Below are 27,641 nucleotides of genomic sequence, written 5' to 3'. Positions count from 1 at the left end.
AAAAAAAGAGCAAACAAAACAATACTCCAAGCTTAATCAACCCTTCTCAAACTCCAATTTCTTTAATCTGGGCAAAACTTTGAACCGAAGCCTTTTATTTTTAATTTTTTTGTATCTCCTTTTAATCCCCGTTTCCATTTTATTCTTTCTATTCTTCCTTCTAGGAGGGAAGAACTTTTTTAGAAAAATAAAGGGGTTATTGGATCAAACTTTGCACACTTGACAAGTTAATTATGATGGTGGCAATGTCCCGGGGTTATATGAACATCTTTTGGAATCTTGTTGTGAGCCGCCCCGAGTCTTCAGGAGAGGGGCGGCATACAAATCTAATAAATAATAATAATAATAATCTTCTGACAAGCAGCTGCAGGGATTCACTTAACGACTGTGGCAAGAAAGGTGAGGCAGAACTCCCTTAATAACTGTCTTACTCAGGAGATAGAAACATTGGCCTCCATTGGGGTCAGAACAGAAGTTAAGGATTATCTGTCTGACCAATGCACTCTTTTAGAAGCAGATCAGGAGCCCATTTTGAAGCTCCACAAAAAAAACTCTAGGGGGGAAGACAGGTTGTCCTTGACTTACAATGGTTCATTTACTGACCGTTCAAAGTCACAACGGCCCTGAAAAAAGTGACTTATGCCCCCTTTTCACACTTAGGACCTTCGCAGTAGCCCCGTGATCACGTGATCAAAACTTGGCCACTGTTTCATATTTATGACTGTTGCTGTGTCTTGAGGTCATGTGACCCCCTTTTTATTTATTTATTTATTTATTTGATTTTTTTATGCCGCCCTTCTCCTTAGACTCAGGGCGGCTTACAACATGTTAGTAATAGCACTTTTTAACAGAACCAGCATATTGCCCCCACAATCCGGGTCCTCATTTTACCCACCTTGGAAAGATGGAAGGCTGAGTCTACCTTGAGCTGGTGATGAGATTTGAACCGCTGACCTACAGATATACAGTCAGCTTCAGTGGCCTGCAGTACAGCACTCTACCTGCTGCACCACCCCGGCTCTCTTTTGTGACCATCTCACAAGCAAAGACAATGAGGGGGGGGCAGCGAAGCCAGATTTGCTTAACGACTGGGTTTTTAAATTTTCAGGCATGAAAATGTGCCACTCAGACATTCTACAATTCCACCCACACCAAAATAAAATTAGAGGGAACATTGGGTTGGAGTCCGCGGCACGCTGCTGTCTGGCACCTCATCACCAGTGTTAGGTTGCCACAGCTAACAGATACTCAAGGATGAAGGCACAAGGGTGAAGCAAGTATAGCTTTATTGATGCAACACAGAACATAGGACACAGACAATCAGAATGGCTAAAAGCAGCTCAGGCAGGCCCAACTTGAATCTCCTGCCGGAGACTCAAGCATGGGGAGATAGCCAACCCCTGGGCTTGAATCTCCCACCAGTGATTTGTCCTGGCCGAAACCAGGGCATAGCAGGTTGTATTTCTAGATCTGCTAGTTTTGCAAAGCAGAACAATTGGAGTAAGGTGCCCACACTCATAATGCAATGCTCCCCCCCAAGTCTGTGCACAACTCCCATGCTGCCCTCCCACACATGCACACAACCTCCCCCACACACACATGCACACAGGACTCATTGAAGCCTGCAGACTTCCAGTAGAGCTTAGGAAAAGTGAAAAATGGCCAAATGGACCAACCAGAAATTTGGAAACAAATTTCCAGTTGTGCCATTGGGGCATTTTTTTTGCTATCCCCAGGGTTAGCAAAAGCCTGAGGAGAGGGAAAATGGCCGTAAAAAATGCTGAAAATCAGCTGGCCAATGTGGGCATGTGCATTGGAGATGACATAGGGCAACACCTCAGGTGCCCTCAGATATGACTCTGCATGCCACCTGTGGACTTTAGTTATGGATTTTATGTTTGGAAGATTCTGTCAGTGTAGGTTTGTGATAAAGTAAAATTAGTTCATATGATTATGATTTTAATCTAGTTCAGTGATGCTGAACCTATGGCACAGGTGTCGCAGATGGCACACAGAACCATATCTACTGACACGCAAGCCATTGTCTTAGCTCAGCTTCAACATGCATATGTGTGCCAGCCAGCTGATTTTTGGCTCACACAGAGGCTCTGGGAGGGCGTTTTTGGCTTCTAGAGAGCCTTCGGGTAGGATGAGGGAGGGCATTTTTATCCTCTCTCAGCTCCAGGGTAGTTTTGGAGCCTGGAGAGAGCAAAACACAAGCCTACTAGGCCCACCAGAAGTTGGGAAAAAAGCCATTTCCGGCCTCCAGAGGGCTTCTGGGGGGGCAGGGAAGCTGTTTTTGCCCTCCCCAGGTATTGAATGATAGGTGTGGGCACTCGGGCATGCGCGATAGTATGCACGCACGCTCTTTCAGCACCCAAAGGAAAAAAGATTCACCATCACTGATCTAGTTTATTCCATGAGGCCACCATCAATCTTGCAAGTATGAAAATCCAATCACCTCCCCCATTAACTACAGGAACAACCATACTAGATCTAATACTTTCAAACAGAGAAGAACTGATAGAAGGAGTCAAAACTGGAGGAAACTGGGTGAGAGTGACCATGTCATTCTAAAATTCAGCATAACACAAACACAAACAACTGAACGCAACAACACCAAAATCCCAGATTTTAGAAAAGTTGATTTCAATAAATTCAGAGAAATCCTGAGAAAAATCTTTTGGATGAAAGTCCTAAAGGGTAAAACTACTCAATAAGCTTGGGAGACTCTGAAAAACATGATCATAAAAGCCCAGAACAGCACAATTCCAATGAGAAAGAAAAACAAGAAATCCAAAAGGAAACCAGCTTGGCTGTACAAAGACCTCATCAAAAAACTGAATAAAAAAAAGACAAATACAAAAAATGGAAAGAGGGATATATAACTAAGGTGGAGTACCAACAGACAGCCAGAATCTGCATAGAAAAAATCAGGACAGCAAAAGTCCAGAATGAACATAGACTTGCAAGAAAAGTCAAAGATAATTTAAAAACAGTTTATTCCAACACATAAAAAACAAGAAAAAAATCAAGGAAACCAAAGAGATATTCAACCTGGAAATAAGGAGGAACTTTCTGACAGTGAGTGATCAACCAAGGGAACAGCTTGCCTATGGAGGTTGTGAATGCTCTAATACTTGAGGCCTTCAAGGGGAGATTGGACTGCCATTTGTCCGAAATGGTATAGGGGCTCCTGCCTGAGCAGGGGGTTGGACCAGATGACCTATAAGGTCCCTTCCAACTCAATAAATAAATAAATGAATGAATGAATGAACGAACGAACGAACGAACGAACGAACAAACAAACAAACAAACAAACAAACAAACAAACAAACAAATCTCCTTTACAGAGAAGCTAAGCAGGATCCTTTTTGAACCTCTTGCACCACCCACCAACAGTGGGTTGCTCCTGATTTGGCCCAGTTCAGTGAACCGGTAGTGGCAGCGGCAGGAGGCTCTGCCCACCCACCATGGAATTAGCTGGCATCTCAAAGATTTTGTCCAGCGGAGAACTTGAAGCAGAAGTCATAGTCTCCATAGGGAAGCTGTTGCTTGTTTGCAAAATGGCTGCCAAGATGGCTTAGCTAGACAAGATCAGGAGATGCAGTCTGGGAAGAAAGCTATCTCCATCACCAGTGTGCCCATAAACATAACACAGGAAATCTCAGACAAAAGATTTTGTTTGTTGTGGTCTACTAAAGTTCATGATAAGCCAGTTGATATACCGTATCAAGACGCACCGGAATATACGACACACCTTAGTTTTTTAGAAGGAAAACAGGGAAAAGAATCTGCTTACCAGGTATTCATCTGGTTAATGTCCTTAGTCTGTTCAGCTTCAGCACATTATTTTATCCCCTGGTTAAGGGCTTTAAAAAATTTTATTCTGAGAGAGTAACAATGAAAGAGCTTGTAAGCCAGTAAGAGCTGGGAACATCATTAGCACCTGGAAAAAAACAGTCAGAGCAAGTAGAGCAATGGAAAAAACCCTGCAAAGACTTAGGGCTTGGAAAACATTCTTCTTTGCAGAGAGGAATAATGAAAGATCTTGCAAGCTGGTAAGAGCTGGGAGCATTATTAGCACCTGGTTAGGGCTGGAAAGAAATGTTTGGAGTAAATTAGACCAATGGGGAGGGGGAAACCTGCAAAGACTTAGGGCTTGGAAAATATTCTTCGCAGAGAGTAATAATGAAAGAGTTTGGGCACATTAATAGCACCTGGTTAGGACTGGAAAGAAATATCTGGAGCAAGTAAAGCAAAACCCCTACAAAGACAGGGTTTGGAATACATTCTTGGCAGAGCGTAACAATGAAAGAGCTTGCAAGCCAGTAAAAGCTGGGAACATTGTTAGCACCTGGTTAGGGCTGGAAAGAAACATTTAAAACAAATAGAAAATGAAAACAAAATCAAAGACAGGGTTTGGAAAACATTCTTGGCAGAAAGTAACAATGAAAGAGCTTGTAAGCTGGGAAATGCTGGGAACATCATTAGCACCTGGTTAGGGCTGGAAAGAAACTTACTCAGAGCAAGTTAGAGTAATGAAAAAAACTGCAAAGACCTAGAGCTTTGAAAACGTTCTTTGCAGAGAGAAACAATGAAAGAGCCTGCAAGGTAAGAGCTGGAAAGATTGTTAGCAGCTAGTTAGAGCTGGGGGGGAAAGCTACATTCAGAGTATAAGATGCACCCAAATTATCAGCCTCTTTTAGGGAGGAAGAAGTTGCATCTTATACACAAAAAATATGGTATTCACTTTAAGCCTTTAAGCTTTTTCTTTTGGGCCACTGCCTAGCTTTTTTTTTTTGTGGCAATTTGCCCAGATTAAAGATCTCATCTCATCAGCAAAGTCTATTTCTATGTTCAATCAGTGTTGTTACCACATGATTGGCAGGGGAAAGCAAACTCCAAGGCAATGAATGGGACTTCAATTCATTATACTTCGAAAAGTTGATGACAAGAACTTAGTTACACTTGATGGCACCTCATGCCACCACTTTATCATTCTATCCATTGGCAAATCCTTCCCTGCTCTGATCTTGCCATTATCCATTGGAAGTTTTTACTCTTAGCCTCAGACAGGGCCTGGGATAATTTATTATACATCTTCCCTTTCTCAAATCTAACCCTTCACTGCATTGTACTCACCTGTTTTTTTACTGTTGCAAATTTGATTTGGCCTGCTCCAGAAGGTGTGTCTTGGTAAGTGAGTAAACCACACAAATCTGCTACTAGGAAGCTATAGGATACTGAAGTTATGTAGGTGTGTCTGTTGAGTATATAAATAAGCAGATATGTGCCATACTTCAGAGGCATGCCAACCTGATTTTTATAAGACAGCAAAAGGTATGTATACTTGCGTTTTTTAATCAGCAGTGAAAAACTGCTCAGAAGTGCAAGACTAAATTTCTTGCTTGCCTTCTGAAGACCAAACTGTATATTATATGTAGTTGTTTCTGGGCTGTTTTTGACAGTTATCCCCAACCAGAAGTTCCTTCATCCATTCCTCACCATTTCTCTTTCCGTAAAAGTTACCAATTCAATTTTCCCCTGCCCCCCCAGAACAGAAAGGTATAGTAACTTTTCCCCAACAAGTAGGAAACTGTAGAGATTTCTGTGAGTGGGTGGTTAGTATGAAAGTATTAAAAGTATTGAGTCTCCATCATGTTAGCTCCTGATTGCAGCTTCCAAGACTTCTTATCAGTAATCAGTGGTAACCAACAGAAGTATATCAAGATGAACTTTGGCTCTTTGTAATAAATCTGTGGGACTGTACCATAGTACAAAATACCTGAATTCCAATGTCTTTGCACATTGCATGTCCCTTGAGAATTCATTGGGCTATTTAATCCCAGGTAGGTCTGCGTAAGATTGCAGTTTTAATATAACTGTGCAGATTCAACTCTTTGAAGTCTGTGAACTGAGGATTAGGGTGTTAGATTTCCGTCTTCAACAAGGCAGAAAGTTGATTTGCACAAAGTCAATTCCCTTACCAGGAAAGTCAGACTCCAGTCCTCTGAAGTAGAGTCTTCCCACTAAGTAGACTTCACTTTTTGTGATGTAAATTAATTGGTTTACTGTACTCAATAAAAATTAGTTTGAAATTGATTGATTTCATTTATAGTAAATTAGCTCGAATAGTTCTTATCAAGGAAATATGGGACAGATTTGTAAAGGAAATACAATTGCCTTTCACATATATAAAAATATGGCAGATTGACTGCAGGAGATTTTGTTCCATGATCTGAATTGTTGGAACCAGAAAGGAATAATGAAGATGTGACTCATGACTGAGATGATTACTTTAAATTAGGAAGAATGGAGAGTTGTAGGATTCTTTTTAAACAGAGTTTTCCAATGCTATGGAATCATAACTCTGTTTAAATGTATATTTGCTGTTTCCTCTCTGGAACTCTCAATAGTCCTGCCACATGAGGTTTATTCCACAACAAGAGTTTCACATTAGCTGACACTCTAATTGAATTCCTGCTATAGATGCTGTAGAATCCCTCAAATTAGCAAAATAGGTTTCCCTAGTTGTTGATTATCTTCTTGGTCATATTATTCTGTTTTCATTTTTAACATTTCTCAATTTCTCTAGGGTCCGATATCCCTACTTTTGACTATTCTTTAGCTGATAAAGAATTGATATAGTTAAAAATAATATTTTTTTATTCAAATGATGTTTCTTCAGTTCATTTCAGTAGAAAGCAATGTAATATGGGTTAATAATTTCATCTAACCCCATTCCCTTGCTGCTGCTTGACTAGAGTTGGGGGGGGGGATCTATGCCCAAATGTCATCCAACTTCAACAGCAGATTAGTAATTGATGTCACCAAATTCCTATGAATTAACCCTTCAGCTTGTCCCATGTATCTCCACTTAGGAAAATTGTGGTCATGCTATGGCTTTCTAGCAAGGAAGAAAAGGAACAGTTTCACCATTTATCTTAAGCAGTCTTAAGAGTTCATGCTCAAAAATATCATTAGTAGTATCACTGATGTTGTCCTATTTTACAACCTTAGATGATAATAGACAATTGATTATATCAGGGTATGTCTAGCATACATAAGTGTATATACATATTTTTTACAAGGGACTTTTGTTTCTAAAACAGGTTTCAAAAAGCACTAGGAAACATGAAGACCAAACATTTTGCTCTGCTGTGTATTCTCATGATATTCTGTCAACTGCTACAAGCTGACGGTGAAACAATGAAAGAGAGAAAAAGAGAGAGACCGAATAATGGCAGAGGGGGAAGAGTCCAAGCTGGACATAATAAGAATGCCAAGGGCCAGAGAAACAGAGGACAAAGAAGTTCTCCCACAAAAGGGAAGTTTATAACTAAAGAAAAGGCTGAATGTTCCTGGACTGTAAATGAGAAAGAAACCACTCTGCTAAAGGTAGACTGCAAAAAAGGGGAAGATGCTTTCTCCTGTGCTTTTTCTGGTAGTCCAGCTACCTGCCCACGATATGCAGAAAGTCAGAAGATCTTCTGGAAGGAAATCATTCGATCTCTAAAGAAGCAAACGAATCTCTGTAACAACCCCAAGGCCCTTTTAAAATCTAAAGTCTGTAAGACTGGGCCACTTACTGCCCATTTTAGACTGGTTATGGATGCCAAGACAGAGACCCCAACACCCCAACAGCCAAAGAAAGAATCCAGTGATTGTGTGGAAGATATTGATTATGTGGATCAGAGAAAGGTGGCTGAAGAGTATTGCTCTGACATGTGGCAAAATCTTTGCTACTTCGTCATTTCAATGATACAAGATAAAAAGTGCAATTAGAAATACAAGGGAGATGGATCAAAGGCCTCGACTTATTATGGGCACAACTGTCTTACAAACAGTATCAAGAGCAAACAATCTGAATTATTCTCTGGTGCATCCAGTCAAACTCCACTTGTGAAAGTAAATGCAATGTGTTTTGTTTTTTGCTAAAAATATGTGACTGTAACTACTAATCCTCTGCACTGTCACCCGATCCTTCCTTCCTCTGTGTAACTTAGGAGAAAAGTGTCAAATGAAGGGATAAATCTGATGGAAGGGTTGCCAGCAATTGTTTTCTATGTCATAATATGCAATATTAATACAAAGGCACATTTTTATTAGGCCAATTTAATGTTTGTACATCGGTGCCCAAGATTTCTAAGAACATTTTATCAAGCAGGATGAGAAGAAAAGGAAGTCTGGATTGTGAGGGTGATATATTGTATTTAGGAAAGGAAGAGTAAAGAGTAAAAATGACCCTTTTCATCAAAGGTACAATAATACTATTTTTCAATGGATCTTGGGGTGTCTGGTGGTGGTGGTAAAGTATTTAAAAAGTAAAGATGGGGGCCACAGCCATGCAATCAAAGTCTCATTCCCATTGTGGCACATGTAAAAGAGGGCCAGGCTTGGATGAAAATGGATTTGTATAGCGAGCTATGCAAAAGTTACAAAGATGTGAAAAGTTCCATGTATTGCTTTATTCTTTCCTGTATATTGTTAGCCAAAGTGATTATTTCAGTGCTATGCACTTTTTTTTAACCTTTGAATGTGTAGTCCTAAAAATAAAGCCTTTTAAAATTGTTCCCTGGAGTTCCGTCTTCTGCTTGTCCCAATTTTCTTTCCTACGTGTGCAAAATTTACATTCAATCCAAAATGCAGTAGTTTGGAACTAAATTTTTAATGAATCTGATGTCCACCAGCATTTCAATCTAGCAAATGGAATTGAACAGTATAGAAAATTTGGGTGAAGAGAAATCCATAGGACAAAATTGGCAATATTAATGTAGAAATGAACTGCTCTAAAACTGCTATGCAAAATTTGCCTTCCACCCTAATGAAGCAAGGTATCTCTTTCTGTTAAATGGGATCATTATTTTAATGGGGAGCACGGAATAGAGGTTCTGAGAAGCCCCATATTCTTGGATATATTCAAGACTGGGGGTGGAGAGAACAGAACAGAAGTTGGAAGGACCTTGGAGGTCCTTTAGTCCAACCCACTCCTCAAACAGGAAACTATACCAAGCCTTCAGAAAAAAGGTGTGTGTGTGTGTGTAACATATTTTTGCTGATCATGAAAATGAAGGGAGATTGGTATAGATCTATTTCAAGCTATTTTGCTCAAGCTACGGTATTAAACAGGAAAATATCCAAGCTATTTGACAGGAATACACACACACACACACATACATACACACAAACACATTTGAGAAAAGAGACCATTATAAATAGCAGGCTTTGTTTTTTAAGCAAGAGGATTTGCCTTTGATCTGAATACACTAAATTCACCTCACTTAATCATTTGTTTATTTAATATCATTTAAAATGTCAACATTTATCACCCACAGGCAATATGGGCATAAACTCTTTTGAAGATTTAAAACATCTTTAGTCATTTTTCTACTCCAACAACCAAGCGCCATGTGGGTTTGTTACAGCAGCATGTAGTCCCAAATAAATTTTGCTAGTGTAATAAAATTAATTCTAGAACACCTTGAGCTACCAGTCTCTGTAAAGTGGAGCTATTCTATCAGCCTTTCCCCCCAAACACAAAGACCCATGGCTTTCAATGCATGAACATCATTTATTTGGCTCTGTTACAGGTAGGGAGGTAACACAAAAAAGCTCCATAAATATTTTGGGGGTTGTAATCCTGGTCCTATAATATTTTGTCATGGACTGTCATTTCTTGAGAGACAGAGCATTTTCACAAATGACTGGTCTCACCTTTCTTCCCTTGTCTTCCACTTTTGCATTCTAGGCATATTTATTTATTCGATTTTTTATGCCGCCCTTCACCTTAGACTCAGGGAGGCTTACAACATGTTAGCAATAGCACTTTTAAATGGAGCCAGCATATTGCCCCCACAATCCAGGTCCTCATTTTACCCACCTCGGAAGGATGGGAGGCTGAGTCAACCTTGAGCCAGTGATGAGATTTGAACCGCTGACTTGCAGATCTAGCACATGCACGGAAGTTCAAAATAATCCAACTTCCACCTGTGGTCAAGGCTGTCCTCTATACATCCTCAAGTAGAATATCCATCCAATGCTTGTCCATTCAACATCTGAACAGCTGACTACTCAGGCTGACACAATGATTGCATATATAGAACAAAGTAAGGGATAAATTAGATGTAACTCAGACATCATGTTTTGGATTTCTTCTGATTATAGACACAACAGCTGATATTGTAGATGACTATATACAATGGAATGTCATCCTTTGCATTGATAGCATCAAGCAAATGGACTAAGTTATGTGTGTTGTAACTGAAACAGATGATGTAGTTTGAGTTTGGGTTTCAACCATAATAAATAAAATTCCTACAAGAAATGCTGATATCCCCACCTCTCAGGATCATCTTACTTGCATGCCATGCAGATTCTTTCTCCCTCTGTCTCTGGTACTTATTCCCTGATGAGAACATTGGTCTATGCTTTCTTGTCTCCCATATTCAATTGCAGACTTCCCTACCGTGTTTTCACCCAGGATTTCACATCAAGACCTAACATTCCTCTCCTCCAGATAATCCCCATGAAGCTTCAGGTCCTAACACAGACCTTGTTTTTCTTTTCCTTTGGTCACCACAAGCAAAAGGTTCTTTGTCCCCTCCTACAGGGTTATGTGTGTATGTGTGTGTGCATGTGTAGGTGGATGGGTAGGTATGTATGCCTTTGTCTTCTTGTTGACACATGGTTGGGCAAGTCACCGCAGTTTTCTTGGCAAGATTTTGTACATGATTTGCCTTTGCCTTCTTCCTAGGGCTGAAAAAGAGTGACTAGCCCAAGGTTACCCAGTTGGCTTCATGCCTAAGGTCAGACTAGAAATCATAGACTCTCTCTCTCTCTCTCTCCCTCCCTCTCTCTCTCTCTTTCTCTCTCTCTCTCTTTCTCCCCCATCCCCCATTCCTTCCTTGCTTCCTTGGAACATATCAAAGAAAGAACTGCTGTCTACCCACACTGTACACATGAAATCAGAAACATACAGAGGAATAAAGCTCACCATTAAAAGAAAAAGCTTCATCTTGAAGTAGCCTCAGCTGTCCGTCATCTAATTCCAACTGCATTCAAATGAATTTTAGTGTCATAGGGCAAAACTCTTTGAGGAACAGAGCAATTTCTTCTAATATTTACACGACACTTTGGCACAATGGTTAGGGTGCCGTATTGCAAGCTATTTTTGCTGATCACTAGCTGCCAGCAGTTTGGGAGATCAAATCTCATTATGCTCAAGATTGACTCAGCCTTCCATCCTTCCAAGGTTATCCAAGGTTATCCTCCCAAATAAATAGATAGATAGATAGATAGATAGATAGATAGATAGATAGATAGATAGATAGATAAATAAATAAATATTCTGGGTTTAGGGGTTGTTTTCAGTTGATAGCAGCAATCACAAATGCCTTTGACCATTGCACTGTCTTTGGGGTGGAAAACATCTGACTGCTTATTCAAGACTTCATCACCTCTCATTGAGAAGTAATGATGACATTGTGTTTGGAAACAGCTTCTTCCAAATGTAGAAACAGGTTTTGTAAGGCACATTAATTTGCTTGGATTAACTTCCCTGCCCCCCTTCCCATTTTAATTCAAGATTTTGGACTCTGATATAGAAATTGCAGGACACCTGAGAATTTATGTCCTTCTCTTCAAGCATTGTAATGTATCACTGGATATGTCAGCAATGTCTAGAGGGTGTGATTAAAAAAGTCAAAATGATAGCTGCAATATTTTGAGTGAAACTCAGCATATATCAAACCGATGTACCTTTGATTGCATTGTCATGACCATCTTCACTTTTTTTATTATCATAACCCAAGGACACCCACGAATGTGCAAAGGATCTGCCCCATAAGTTTCTGAGACAGACTATATTGATTTCCTCTCTTTCCATGATAGGAAAGACTCTTCTGCGCTACTGAAATGTTCACTCCATGGTTATGTTTAATGTTAATATTTTAGGGTTTGACTCTTCAATTTTACTGGCTTTAGACTTACACCACAACAGCAAGTAAGTAGAGGCTGAAAATAGAGAGTTGGATAGATTGCTGTTGTTTTCTTCAGCAAAGCTCCAAACTTAATCAATGCACTTGCTGGGCTTCCCAAAAAGGTGCCTTAATCATGATGATATGTAATATGTAGCAGTTTACATAATGCCAGATAAGATATTTCCTACACTCTGTGCTCTTAGTTTCCAAGATGAGGTTGCTGCTGCCTTGATTCTCTGTGTTTATAGCATCCCAACTGCAAGCCTTATAGTCCTTTACAAGCTGTGACTAAATCCACCTACAACTTTCCCTCTTTTACTTCTCCCATGGAAACTCAATGTGTACATTTCCATTGCTTTCCTGTTCGACTTTACTAACTCATCTGCTTGGCCCCAGTTCAAACTCCACACCTATCTGAATTGCATAAGAGTTCCTGGGGATATAGGATGAGTCAACTTCTCTTTCTCAGGCAGGGCCAATGAACAGCAACCATCCGATATCTCCTCACTGTCTTTGGCCAACCACATGGCTCATGAATAAGAGCTGCTGCATATATTTTATGCATTATGTTCATTCATAGGGATGATGAATGTGTTCAAATCACAAACTCCACACCCTCAATTGGGTTCAGGGTTGGCTGTTGCTGCCAAAGGCATAATAGCTCTGTACTTGCTGTTCTCTTTCAGTTTGGCTTCATGGAGATAACACAGTTGTTGGCTTCTTTCAGGCTTTCTCCAAGAGTAGCCCTTGATTTTGTGGTAATAAGAAAGTCTTGGATGACTCGGCACTGGGGAAGCTTTTAAAATGACAGGAAATTCATTCTTTTCTCCAGATATGCTAATGATACATGATTCAACTATGTTTTAATCATGACCTCTGTGCTGTACATGAGAATGGGAAATCCTCCATGACCCAACAGCATTTCCAAGTGTCTTTACTTGACTGATGATGGCGAAATCTGGCTCTTGGTTCTGCCTCAGCTTTACCTTTTCCCATAAACAAATAAATCCAAAGATAGTTTAAAAACAATTTATTATTCTGATAAAAATGAGGTCTCCCTATTTGCTTTGTTCATGGAAGCTTGAGAACAGCTAAAAATGAAACTGTTATCTGCCATTGTACTTAACGCTCTATTGCCAGCACTGTTTTCTATAAGAGAGGCTTTCCTGAAGATTAAGGCTTATGGCAAATTATTACCAATACATTTGAAAAAGCAGATTTAAAGTACAAGAAACCCCATGTTAGTTAGCCTGTGGAATACTACTATAAAAACTATGTTTCAAGTATTACCAAGGCCTTCCCTAGCAAAAACAGACCATTGGTGTGACATACATGTCCCTTCCAGCCTCCGTTTTCAGCAGAAAATACTTTTTGCAAAGATGGCAAAATGTTTTGCAAATAGAAGGAAAACTTCAATGTTTCAGGCTTTCCCTGCATTTATAACACCTTTGCTGCAGATCAGGTTGATCTGCAGAGGACAGAAGCCTAAAGTATCATGAGATCGTGCAAAATCAGTAATGTGCGATCTTGTACTACTGATCTCATGTGATCTTGTAATACTTTAGGCCTCCATTCTCTTTATACACACTGAAGGCCTGAAGTGCCGAAACAGGCCAAGAAAGTGAAGACTCTTTAGATCAGTGATGGCGAACCTATGGCACAGGTGCCACAGGTGGCACACAGAACCATATCTGCTGGCACGTGAGCTATTGCCCTAGCTCAGCTCCAATGTACATGTGTGTGCAGTGAAGAGCTACATAAATTTTTACTACCATGCTGTGGGTGTGGCTTATTTTGTGGGTGTGGCTTGCCATTCATGTGACCGGGGGAAGTGGTTTTATGATCATGTGACCACGGGTGGCTTAAAGGTCATGTGACTGGCTTAAAGGTGGCCAACGTGATGTCACTCATGTCAAGGGTTTGGGTAAGGGTTAGGGTTAGGGTGCCTGGCCTTTCCTTGTCTCAAAGAGATACAATTTCCCTATCTATTTACTATTACTGAACATCCAAAATATACTATTTAATTCTACGTATGTATGTCATATGTGTACATGCATATTACATACAGGCACACAAAAATATACATTATCTACTATATACACTTATTTATTTATTTATTATAGTTGAAAAGGACCTTGCAGGTCATCAAGTCCAACCCCCTGCTTAAGCAGGAAATCCTACAGCACCCCAGGCAAATGACAGTCCAAATCTCCTCTTGAAAATGTCCAAAGTTGGGGAGTTCACAACCTTCACTGGTAGGCTGTTCCATTGGTTGATTGCTCTGACTGTCAGGAAGTTCTTCCTTATTTCTAGGTTGAATCTCTCCTTGGTCAGCTTCCAACTGTTGTTCCTCGTCTGGCCCTTTGGTGCCCTGGAAAACAGTGTGACCCCCTCCTCCCTGTGACAACCCCTCAAGTACCTGTAGACTGCTATCATGTCCCCCCGGCCCTTCTTTTCTCTAGGCTATCCATGCCCAGTTCCAGCAATCTCTCTTCATAAGTATTGGTTTCTAGTCCCCTAATCATTTGGTTGCTCTTTTCTGCACCTTCTCCAGAGTTTCTATGTCTCTTTTGAAGTGTGGTGACCAGAACTGAATGCAGTACTCCAGATGTAGTCTGATCAGGGCGTTATAGAGTGGTATTAATACCTCTCTGGTCTTGGAGTGTATCCACCTGTTGATACAAGACTCCATGAAGAAGACATGCCAGAGCTGGAAAACATTGACACCTTCCTAGAGGAACTGAGAGCTAGAAGATGACTCCCAACCCATACAGACTAAAGTAGAAATCCAAGATTTGAAACAGGGCCATCGAGCCACTGGGTACCTGGCACTCACACCCCAGCCAAAAGCAACTCCAGCTATATCGACCATACCAAAAAAGCTTCTGCAGAAAGTCTGGGAAAAGTCAAGCTTGGTGCATCAGACCATTAAGTCTTCTCTCCCTCAAGTGAGGGAAAGGGAAATCCAATGGAGAGAGACAAGCAGCCTGCCTCCTAAAACAGTAAAAACGAGGGTGAAAGTGATCCAATGGTAAAGGAAGCCATCCATCCCCTTGTTATCCCTGCTATAATCATGGTGCCAAAGACAGAAATCAAGGGAGAGGTGGATGCCCTAATAGACTCAGGTTATACCTAGTTCCTATTAGCCTACCGATGGTGCTGAAGCTAGGGATCCAAGCAAAAAGACCATCCCAACCCATGAAATTTGAGCAAGTCAATGGATCATGATAGGAAGGTACTCATTGAGCCAGTGTGGCTAGAGATGGGCCAACACTTGGCAACTATCGATCATTTTCAAAACTATCAGATTCCTGATAGTTTTGAAAATGATCGAATCAGTAATCCTGGGACTATTCTGGCTACACAAATGGAGCCCAATGATCTGGTGGGAAGGGAAAGACAGAAAAATGAGGCTAGGAAGAGGCTCTCTTCCCTCTCAAAGCAGTTACAGGATAAGAACTGTCCAATACTGGGTTGCATCTGAAGGAAACAAATGCCTGAAAGCAGCATTAGAATAAACCCCAGGGATCCAGCTAATCCCCAAAGAGTACCAGAACCTAGTGGTGAGAAAGAATGCTACACGCTATCCCTCCTCCAATCATCCCACAGATTGTGTTATTCAGATCCTTCTGGGAGCAAAACTCTTCAAGCCAAAAATGTACTCCATGACCCCAAAAGAGATGAACGAGCTAAGGGAGTACATTGACAAAAACCTAACCAGGGATTTCATTCAACCAGCAAAGTACCATGTGGCCACTCCTGTACTGTTCAAGGGGTAAAAAAAGGGACAATAAGATTATGCATCAATTTTAGAGGGATAAAAAAACCCTCCCTCTTATGAAGGACATGCTGGCAAAAGGAAAGTTTTTACCAAGCCAGACCCAAGGGAAGAATATTAATAAGTAAGAATTTTTTTTATTTATACTAAATTTAGAAGGCTATGATCTTATGCTTGGCTGGCATGCCTTTATTTGGTATGAAAAGGATAAAACACATTCCTACTTTAAGAGACATATAATAAGAAAATATTTATTAGAAGTTTGGAAAGATATAAAGAAAGATCATTTTTTAATGATTCCAAAATGGATCTCTCCACTAGATGCGATTTGCCACCCTAATTTAATGCAGGAAAAGAAGACACCAAAATATAAAGACTTATTAGATGACCAAATGAAATTAAAATCAAGACAAAAATTACAGGATGAAGGAATAATGATAGATTGGTGGCAATATATACAGATACAGTCTAGACATCAAAAAGATATCAAAATATATTCATTTATGAAGAGTAAAAATTTCCTAGGTAATTTGTTAATAACAAATCAGAGTGAACTAATAGGGAAGGTTATAAAAACATAGATAAGACATTAAAATATAATATTATAAGTTGGTGCAAAAATCTAGGAAGAGATATTGATTTACAAACGTGGGAGAAAGTCTGGACATCTAATTGGAAAATTACAAAATCAGTTTCATTAAAAGAAAATCAAATTAAGATGTTTTATAGGTGGCATTTGCCACCAAATAGAATAGCAAAGATGTTTCCTAACATGTCTCCAAATTGTTGGAAATGTAAGCAAGAAATAGGTTCTTTCTATCATCAGTGGTGGACTTGCCAAAAAACTAAGTCATATTGGAATACAATAGAAAAGTGACTAAAAGAAATTACCCTACAAGACATTAAGAAAACACCAGAATTTTTCTTATTGGGTATAACAAATCAAAAATTTTTAAAGGATATTTTTTTTAAAATTATTCATATCCTAACAGCAGCTAGGATAGTATTCGCACAGAATTGGAAGGGAGGAGATATTCCTAAGGAAGAGGATGTAATAAAAAAAATTATAGAGTGTGCTGAAATGAATATGATGACAAGGTGGTGAAACAATCATGAAGAATCAGAATTTTATGGGATTTGGAATACATTGTATATATGGTTAATTAAAAGAGAAAAAATAAAATTTAAATGATTCAAAATTATGTATAGATATTAGAAATAGCTTTATTTTGCTAACTTTATATGCAACAAGGATACAATAACAAAAATTATTCTTTACATTCGATTTATTATATTAATTTTATAAGTTATTAGTGAACTTTTTTTCTGTATTAGCAAGACTTCAAAAATAAGTGGGGTAACTGTAACCCCAAATAGATGTCACATGTATGTAGGTCATGTTTGCCTTTTTATTAAAATTTAATAAAGTTTATATATACAAAAAATATAATTACAACTATCAATGCTTTAAATGCAATGATCATGATGGTTTCATAAAATGCCAGACTTGCAATCAGTCTGCTCACAACAACTGCCTCAATATTTCTAAACATATTGCCACCTTTCTAAAAGCAAACTCTTCATTTTTTTATATGTGCTCATTCTGCACCCCCAAGCTAAATATACTCAGCAGTTTGTCTGATGAGATTAACACCTTAAAAGAAGCCATCAAAACCCAAACATTCATAGAAAGTATTGAACCAAGACTTCTCAAAACCCAACAAGCATTCACAGAAAGTATTGAAGCAAGACTCTCATTCATGGAGAAAAATATCCAAACACTGATTAATCCAAATCCACCCCACAAAATACCACTCACCACTCCACCACCCCAACCTCAACCTCAACCACTTCCAATACTCCAGAAACCCACTAATTCTACCACTGATATCTCTACCCTAGTCAAGGATGCCATGGAACGTGAACAAAAATACCAGAATGCTATTTGGTCTTGAAGAAAGCCATGAATCAGATATAACAAAAATAAGAAATATCATCCACCTCCATCGCTCACATGCACAAACAATCGCCCAAGAAGACATTTTGGAAGTTACCAGAATTGGACCTGAGCACAAGTATAACAGATGGCTCAATAGCCCCCCGTTTCTGCAAGGTAGTATGCAAAAATGAACAAATAAAACAGCAATTCATCAAGACCACATTGCCAGAAATAACAAGTCCTTCAACAAACTCAGATCCAGACCAGATCTTTCTCTCCTCCAACATATTCGTTCTCGCGAACTACGGGCAGAACTCAAGAGACGCTATGAACTTGGTGAAACAAACCTTTACATAGATTACCGCATGGAAAGCATCAAACCCAAAACCCATAATCCTCCCTACATCTTCCGGTCTAACTTTCAACCTACCATTTCACAACATCAAACTGACACCTGCCAGACCACCATCCCACAACAACAAATGGACAACCCTACCACCTCAAACTAAGAATAGGAAAGTGTGCCCCTTACTTTCTCTAACCACCCCAAAACCAATCCCCAAAACAAGACCAATCTCAAATGTAAACTATTAAATGCTAGAAGTTTAGTCAACAAGATATCTGAATTCCTCCTTCTACTTGACACCTCCAACTTTGATATAATTTTTATATGCGAAACATGGCTAAATGCTTCCTACACAGACTCCATTATCACATCAAAAAATTACCATGTATTCCGCTCAGACCGTGAATCCCGCAGAGGAGGCGGAGTAGCTATATTCTACAAAAAAATTGCTGAACCTAAAAATCCTAAAAGTTGCACAGGATTTATTGGTATCTGAAAATATTGTCTGTGATTTATCCCTAAATACCACAGTTCACTTCTTAGTCTGCTACAGAGACCAGGACTACGACATCGAACATGCTAACCAATTATCTATATTACTAACGTGGGCAACCAATTGCCCATACCCCATTATCTTCCTCGGAGACCTCAACCTACCACACATTAACTGGTCCTTAAATGAATGCAGCATGGAAACCATCCATTCTACTATATATAATACCATCACCTATCTGGGACTCGACCAACTGGTAACTAACAATACCAGACTTGATAACTGTCTGGATCTCATCTTCTGCAACAGCAAAAGTGCAATATATGGCTTACAAATAACAGAACCATTTTCCAACAGCGACCACAGCATGATAAACTTCAGTCTCAACCTAAGGCACACTATGATCCACCAAAATAAAACAACATCAAAATTCAATTTCAAAAAAGTGAACTACGAACTCATTGAAGCCCACTTCTCAACATTAAACTGCAAAACTCTATTCTCTGAATGCTACACTACTGATGACCTCTACAACACATTCCTACTCAAAATGAAAATTATCATCAGACTTCATGTACCTCTAACATGTACCATAAACAAAAAAAATAACCTCCCCATCTCAATAAGAAAATTACAAACAAGAAAAAAATCTCTCTGGAGGAAAAACAAAAAAGGACATGTTTCCAATTTCAAAAGCCGTTATAAAAGCATTTGCAATTAAATAAAAGCAGAATGCCTTAACTACTACAGCAAACAAGAGGAAAACCTCCTACGCACCAAATCTAATAGAGCTTTCTACAACTTTGTCAACAATAAACTCAAAGACTCTAGACCCATCCCACCTCTCAAAGGACCCAACAACAAAGAATACCACGATGATTCATCCAAAGCCAACCTCCTCAACTCTTTCTTTGGCTCTGTCTTTGTTAACAGCAATGGCTCATCCCCCAATTTCATCAATTGCACCTCAAACTCCCTCAACGACCTAACCCAAGTAGATTTCACTGAAGACCGAGTTGAAAAAGCATTACACAACCTTAAACCTTCTCTATCAGTCAGACCAGATGGTCTATGTGCTTACTTCCTAAAAAAGCTTTCTTCTGCCATAGCTGAACCACTAAGCATAATTTTCGAAAAATCCTTCAGAACCAGCACACTTCCTAAGCTATGGTCGAAAGCAATGGTCATCCCCATCTTCGATAACTACAGACCAATTTCACTATGCTGCGTCCCATGCAAAGTCATGGAATCAATTATAAATAAACCAATTACTCTCCATCTAAAAACTAATAATTTTCTCTCTAACAAACAATTTGTATTCAGAAAAAACTATCCTGCAACCTGCAGCTCCTCCACCGCAAAAATATATGGACAACTCATCTAGATGAAGGGAAAACTATAGATGCAATTTATATCGACTTCTGCAAAGCCTTTGATTCAGTGGTCCACGACAAACTACTCCTAAAACTCAAATCCTATGGCATTTCAGGATCCCTCCATAGCTGGATTACAGCATTCCTGTCAAACAGACAACAAGTGGTCAAATTAGGAAGCAACATATCCACCCCCATCCCAGTTAAAAGCGGTGTTCCCCAAGGTAGTGTGAACTGAATAATCAAATTATCACAGATAATCCCCACTCGGTTAAAGACCTCGGTATACTAATAACAAAAGATTTAAGTGCCAAAGCCCACTGCAACAACATAGCCAAGAAGGCTTCAAGAGTTATAAACCTAATCCTACGTAGCTTCTGCTCTGGCAATCTCACTCTGCATACAAGAGCTTACAAAACTTTTGCCAGACCCATCCTCAAATACATCTCATCTGTTTGGAACCCGTATCTCAGACATTGACACCCTTAAAAATGTCCAAAGATACTTCACCAGAAGAGCCCTTCACTCCTCCACTCAAAATAGAATACCCTACGAGACTAGATTTTCAATCCTGGGCCTAGAAAGCCTAGAACTAAGACGCCTTAAACAAGATCTAAGTATTGCCCACAAGATCATATGCTGCAATGTCCTGCCTGTCGGCGACTACTTCAGCTTCACCACAACAACACAAGAGCACACAACAGATTTAAACTTAATATTAACCCCTCCAAACTTGACTGTAAAAAATATGACTTCAGTAACCGAGTTGTCGAAGTGTGGAACTCATTACTGGACTCCATAGCATCATCCCCAAACGCCCAACACTTTACCCTTAGATTATTTTTATTTTATTTTATTTATTGTTAGTGTTGAAAGGGACCATGCAGGTCATCAAGTCCAACCCCCTGCCTGAGCAGGAATCCTAAAGATTATCTACAGTTGACCTATCCAAATTCCTAAGAGGTCAGTAAGGGGCGAGTACAAGTGCACTAGAGTGCCTTCCATCCCTTATCCTATTGCTCTATATCTACTATACCTTTCTTCTATTCCTATATCTCTTCTTCTGTTCTTTCATTGATATGTTCTATTACTCTATCTTCTTTTCTATTCTTTCATACATATATTTTACTATGAGTATCTCCTCTATAACCGTCATCATGTATTTTACTATGTGTGTGTGTGTATGTATATATATGTGTGTGTGTGTGTGTGTGTGTGTGTGTGTGTGAGAGAGAGAGAGAGACATGTTTTTTGCTGAATTTGAAAATTAAGGGAGACTAGGATAGATCTATTTTGGCCTTATTTTGGCCTCATCAGCTAGCCATACCCTCACTGGGACTTGAACCTGCAACCTTTGCCTTGTAAGGCAGAGAATTAGGCTACAGTATCCAATCCCTTCAGCTCTGCACCAGGGAAGGGTTACATATTTTTGTGTCGAATAACCCTGGTGTATGGAAGGAACATCACAGCTCCTTTTTTTTTTGCCTCTGGGCTCAACCCAGGGCCATTTCCAAGGCAGTTAATTTTATTGATAGCCGACAATTTTATCTATATGTGTCACATGTTTTTTGCTGAATTTGAAAATTGAGGGAGACTAGGATAGATCTATTTCGGCCTTATTTTGGCCTCATCAGCTAGCCATACCCACTAAAACTCTCATTGTGTATTGGACAAAATAAATAAATAAAATAAATAAATAAATAGAAGCTTTCACTCAGTTGTTTTGTTACATTTGGCCAGTCACCTCATTTTCCTTCTGCTCCCTTGGACCATGTTGACTCCCGATGGACCCAGGGGGTCTCCCATCTTGTTCATGTTTGTTGCCCAGCAGGGTTTTGTTCTCTGGTATGGGGCATCCTTCTCTCTCTCTCTTGTGCTTGCATGCTGCTGCTTGGATCCCTCAGCCTTTTGTTTGGGTGTGCACCAAATGGATGCATCTTCCTCAGTATTTCTGGAAACTCTCAGGCCAGGATTTCTGCTGGCTTCTTCCTCTCCTCCAAAACTCTGTCTGCCAATATCTTGGGGTTGTTGGCTTCCTAATGGGAGCCAGGCAACCTACTACTATGAGAAATGGCTTAGTCCTCCCATTGGTATATACAGCAAAAGAAACTCCTGGAACATTATTTTACCAAGAGTATAACTTAACTGATAGATCCATATAGGCACAGTAGAAACCAAGCCAGTTCTGAAGTTTTTGCATGAAAAACTGTTTGGTTAAAACCACCCTTTTCCACCCGGGGCCATTCTTTGTCCATTGTCTACATCCAGTGCAATCTCTCTTTTCTGGGAAACAGTCATTTTAGCTCACAAGATTCTCATCATTTGACTTTAAGGTGTTGAGATTCTCACAGCTACGGGATATATGAATTCTAGTAAGTCCGAATCCCATCGAACACTTGTAAGAGCTTTTATTAAGACTTACAAAGTGGCGCTCAAGGCAGCAAGATGCGCGTACCATGCCGCCTTGATTGCATCAGCGGAATCCCGCCTGGCTGCTCTGTTTAGGGTGACCCGCTCCCTTCTAAATCAGGGGGGAGTTGGGGAACCCTTGCAGGGCAGTGCCGAGGAATTTAACTCATTTTTCGCTGATAAAGTCGCTCGGATCTGAGCGGAACTCGACTCCAATTGCATAGCAGTATCGGCTGACAATGAGTCACTCGAGGTGACTGGGGCTTAACATCTTTGTCCATCTGTCTGGGAGGAGTTTGACTTGGTGACACCTGATGAAGTGGACAAAGCCATTGGAGCTGTGAGTTCCGCCACCTGTTTACTGGATCCCTGTCCCTCTTGGTTGGTTTCGGCCAGTCGAGAGGTGACACGGAGCTGGGTCCAGGAGATTGTCACCGCCTCCTTGGGGAGGGGGTCCTTTCTGGCTCCTTATAAGGAGGCACTTGTGCGCCCCCTCCTCAAGAAGCCTTCCCTGGACCCAGCCATGTTTAATAACTACCATCCAGTCTCCAACCTTCCCTTTATGGGGAAGGTTGTTGAGAAGGTGGTGGCGCTCCAACTCCAGCGGGCCTTGGAAGAAGCCGATTATCTAGGTCCTCAGCAGTCTGGATTCAGGCCCGGCTGCAGCACAGAAACTGCTTTCGTCGCGTTGATGGATGATCTCTGGCGGGCCCGGGACAGGGGCTTGTCATTCTGTCTTGGTGCTTCTTGACCTCTCAGTGGCTTTCGATACCATCAACCGTGGTATCCTTCTGCACTGACTGGAGGGGCTGGGAGTAGGAGGCACTGTTCTCCAGTGGTTCTCCTCCTACCTCTCCGGTCGGTCGCAGTCGGTGTTAGTGGGGGGATCAGAGGTCGATCTCTAGGTCTCTCCCTTGTGGCATGCCTCAGGGGTCATTCCTCTCCCCCCTGCTATTTAATATCTACATGAAACCGTAGGGTGAGATCATCCAAGGGCATGGCGTGAGGTATCATCAATATGCGGATGATACCCAGTTGAACATCTCCACCCCATGTCCAGTCAACGAAGCAGTGGAAGTGATGTGCCAGTGCCTGGAGGCTGTTGGGGCCTGGATGAGTGTCAACAAACTCAAACTCAATCCAGACAAGACGGAGTAGCTGTGGGTCTTGCCTCCCAAGGACAATTCCATCTGTCCGCCCATCACCCTGGGGGGGAATTATTGACCCCCTCAGAGAGGGTGCCCAACTTGGGCGTCCTCCTCGATCCACAGCTGACATTGGAACATCATCTTTTGGCTGTGGCGAGGAGGGCGTTTGCCCAGGTTCGCCTGGTGTACCAGTTGCAGCCCTATTTGGACAGGGAGTCATTGCTCACAGTCACTCATGCCCTCATCCCCTCGAGGTTCGATTACTGCAATGCTCTCTACATGGGGGTACCTTTGAAAAGTGTTCGGAAGCTCCAGATCGTGCAGAACGCAGCTGCGACAGCCATCATGGGGCTTCCCAGATTCTCCCACGTATCTACAACACTCCGTGGCCTGCATTGGATGCCAATCAGTTTCCGGTCACAATTCAAAGTGTTGGTCATGACCTTTAAAGCCCTACATGCCATTGGACCAGAGTACCTCCGGAACCGCCTGCTACTGCACGAATCCCAGCAGCCAATAAGGTCCCACAGAGTTGGTCTTCTCCGGGTCCCGTCAACTAAACAATGTCATCTGGCGGGCCCCAGGGGAAGAGCCTTCTCTGTGGCGGCCCCGGCCCTCTGGAATCAACTCCCCCCAGAGATTAGAACTGCTCCCACCCTCTTTGTCTTCCGTAAACTACTTAGGACCCACCTATACTGCCAGGCATGGGGGATGTGAGACATCTTTCCCCCAGGCTCATTATAATATATGTTTGGTATGTATGTGCTGTTTGGTTTTTAATTATGATAGGGTTTTTAGTTATTTTTAATATTAGATTTGTGCCATTATAATATTGTTTTTATCGTTGTTGTGAGCCGTCCCGAGTCTTCGGAGAGGGGCAGCATACAAATCTAATAAATTGAATTGAATTGGCTGTGAGCAAAAGTACATAACAAATTGACTTTGATACCAAAGGTGGAATAACTTGCACAATCATTAGGGATTTGTTATCAATCAGCAATATTACTTCCCAAGAACATGTCTATTAGATGATAACATTATTTTTTTTCAATCAGTGCCTATGAGGCTTCTGCTCTAAAGAATATTTCTGATGTTCTCCTCTTTCATCAAGTCTCACATTGTCTGAGGTGGAAACCCAGTTGTTCTCAGTCCAATGGGGAAGCATCATAAGCAAGGGAACATCTGTCATCTTAAAATAAAATACATCTTCAGTTTATTAGAAAAAGTGGGGGACAGCTTGCATTATTTATTTATTATTTGTTTATTTATTAATTATTTGTTTGTTTGTGTGTTTGTTTATTTATTTTTCAATTTCTAGGCCACCCTTCTCCGGAGGCTCAGTGTGGCTTACAACATGAAGTATATATAAACATGACAGAGTAAAAATCAAAGCTAAAACTAAATCAATTTAAGGCTAAAATCCATTAAACATTACTAAAATCCAATTAACAAAACTAAAAACCCATGTCATTAAAACTATTCAGTCACAATTATCCATGTCTCTGTCTCTGTCATAACATGGGTTGGAGCAGAGTGTCTATGTTCAACAGCCAGAAGCCTGGCAGCAAAGATGCATCTTCAACATCTTCTGAACATCTTCAACATCTTCTGAACATCTTCAACATCTTCTGAAAGGCCAGGAGAGTGGGAACAGTGCAAATCTCTGAGGGAAGTTGATTCTAAAGGTGTCAGCTGCTTCAATCGGAATTTAAGAAAAATAAAACTCAGAGTCCACTTTGAACTGAAAACATCAAGGGCAAAGCAAAGACTAAAGAAAAAGGCATGACACTAGCTCATATCAAAAAATCCCACTTGCCCCCCTTTGGGAAATAGCCAGTCCCCATTGTCCATTTTTGTCAGGTGGATGCATCTTCACCCCCATGTCATACGTATGGAATGCATCTTCTAATGGACTTTCTTCTCACCTCCTTTCCAGGAAATTGAAAATTATCTGGGCCTTTGCTGGGAAAGGGAAAGTTATCAGGGCCTCCAGAATCTTCCCCTCCCAAATATCCCATAACCCACCCCCTATTACTCATGGCAGCCAAAGCATGTGCAGAAATGAAACATAGTGAGGGTGACATTCAGACCCCCCAGAACAGGGACGTTAGTCCCAAAAGAAAAAAACAAACAGACAAAAATATATAATGTTATGCATTACGGTTTATCAGGGTGTTTTGCTCTAAAGCAATCAATTTCTCTCTGGGCATTCACGTGTGTCTCCTCAACCCATTCTGCAAGAAATGGAGGGAAATGTTTCCAAGACACTAGATATTGCAGTTTCCCTCTGTGTCTCCTAGAATCAAGAACTTCTTTGACTTCAAAATGTTGTTCCTCCTCAATGAGCAAAGGTGGAGGACAGACCATAACTCTGATGTGTGCTCAGACTTGAGTACCGGGTGAATTTTTTGCAGGGTTTTTGGTAAGTCTAGTTTCATCACTACTGAATTCACCACTTGCACAATTGGGAAAGGACCTACATACTTGGGACCCAACCTCTTAGATTTTTGAGTGGTCCGTAAAAACTTGACACGAAAACTCTGTCTCCTACTTTGTAATTCAGTGGCTGAGTCCTCTTTTTGTTAGCTTGCATCTTTCGGGTTATCAGCCAATTTGCCTTTAACTGAGTTACCCATTCTTTTAAAGGGTGTTTAGGCTCGTCCTGTTGCAACTCAGGGATAGGCACAAAATCCTATCCATAAACCAATTTAAATGGAACAAATCCTGTGCTACTGTGTAGGGAATTATTATAGGCCACCTCTGCAAAAGGCAGAAGCTTGCTCCAGTTGTCCTGCTGATAATTTAAATAACATCCAACACTGAGTTGGCCCTCTCACATGCCCCATTAGTTTGGGGAACTTAACCCCTGTTTTGTGCCTAAGAGGCCTAAGAATTCTTTCTAAAAATCCGAAGTGAACTGGACCCCTCGGTTCAAGATGATTCGGTCAGGAAATCCATGAAGTTGGTACATATGCTGTATGAAAAGCTTTGCCAATGCTCTGGAAGAGGGGATTTTTGGGCAACTACAAAATGAACTTGCTTGGAAAAAAGGTCAGTAACAACCCAAATAACTGTATTCCCCCCACTCTCAGGCAAATCCACAATAAAGTCCATAGATATTTCCTTCCATGGTGCCCTGGGTCTTGCCATACCTTGCAACAGTCCTTGTAGTCAGGGGATCGTTTAACAGCAGCACAGATGGGGCAACTGGCCACATTAGTCTCAATGTCATTTTTCATGGAAAGCCACCAAAACTGCCTTCTCAATAAATATAAAGTTTTCAGGAACATAAAGTATCCCACCACTTTAGAATCGTGGCCCCTTTCCAATATTGCCGGCCTTAAGGAAGCTGGGACATAGACGCTGGACCCTATCCATGCTAGCTCATTTCACTGAGTGCAGTCCGCCTGATGAATCAGGAACCGGTCATCTGTTTTTAGGGCCTCTTTTATTCTCGTGTTCAAATCCCTTGGTAGATCAGCCATCTTGGATCTTTGCTCTCTCGTCACTGTGGGACACACCCACTGTTTGGCTGGAATAACCGACTGGATTACCTCCGCCCTTGCGCTATTATATTGAGGTAACCTGGAAAGGGCATAGTCCATAAAATTCCTCTGCCTGGGATGTATCGCAGAAAAAAATTGAACCACTCAAAATGCTACGACCACTGAGCATGCTTGGGGGACAGTTTCCGGGGGGTCTTCAAAGCCTCTAAATTTTTGTGATCAGTCCATACCTTAAAAGGTTGCTTAGCTCCTTCCAGAAAATATATCCAAGTTAGCACTGCAAATGCCTCTTTTTCCCACACTGCCCACCTGCACTCAGTCTCAGTTAATTTCTTAGACGTGTATGCATAGGGGCGGAGGCCCTGCTCCTCATCTCCTTGCAGCAATACTGCTCCCACGGCCACATCACTAGCATCAATTTGGACCACAAACGGACGCTCCAAGTCTGGATGTTTGAGGATGGGCTCACCCGCAAATAGTCTCTTTAGCTTTTCAAATGCTGCCTGACATTCCATAGTCCACTGCAGTGGGCCGCTCAGTTTTAACTTGCCTTCCCCTTTTGTTTTCAAAAGGTTAGCGATTGACAAAACTATCTGAGAAAAGGCTGGAATAAACTGCCGGTAGAAATTGGCGAACCCTAGAAAACTCTGCAAATGTTTTCTGGTATG

General features: G+C 40.9%; 1 protein-coding gene across 1 annotated transcript; it reads left to right on the top strand.

Moving 5' to 3' along the window:
- The first annotated feature begins 5,297 nt into the window (after positions 1 to 5,297).
- On the top strand, positions 5,298 to 8,576 carry LOC139170314 (fibroblast growth factor-binding protein 1-like). The gene is made up of 2 exons (XM_070757335.1): positions 5,298 to 5,343; positions 7,116 to 8,576. Exon 2 carries the CDS (start codon positions 7,138 to 7,140, stop codon positions 7,786 to 7,788), a length of 651 nt encoding a protein of 216 aa, XP_070613436.1. The 5' UTR covers positions 5,298 to 5,343; positions 7,116 to 7,137; the 3' UTR covers positions 7,789 to 8,576.
- The last annotated feature ends 19,065 nt before the right edge of the window (positions 8,577 to 27,641 follow it).

The sequence above is a fragment of the Erythrolamprus reginae genome, chromosome 7 (assembly GCF_031021105.1).
Source record: "Erythrolamprus reginae isolate rEryReg1 chromosome 7, rEryReg1.hap1, whole genome shotgun sequence".
NCBI lineage: Eukaryota > Metazoa > Chordata > Lepidosauria > Squamata > Dipsadidae > Erythrolamprus > Erythrolamprus reginae.
Note: the sequence above shows the minus strand (reverse complement) of the source record. Positions and strands in the feature narration are given on the sequence as shown.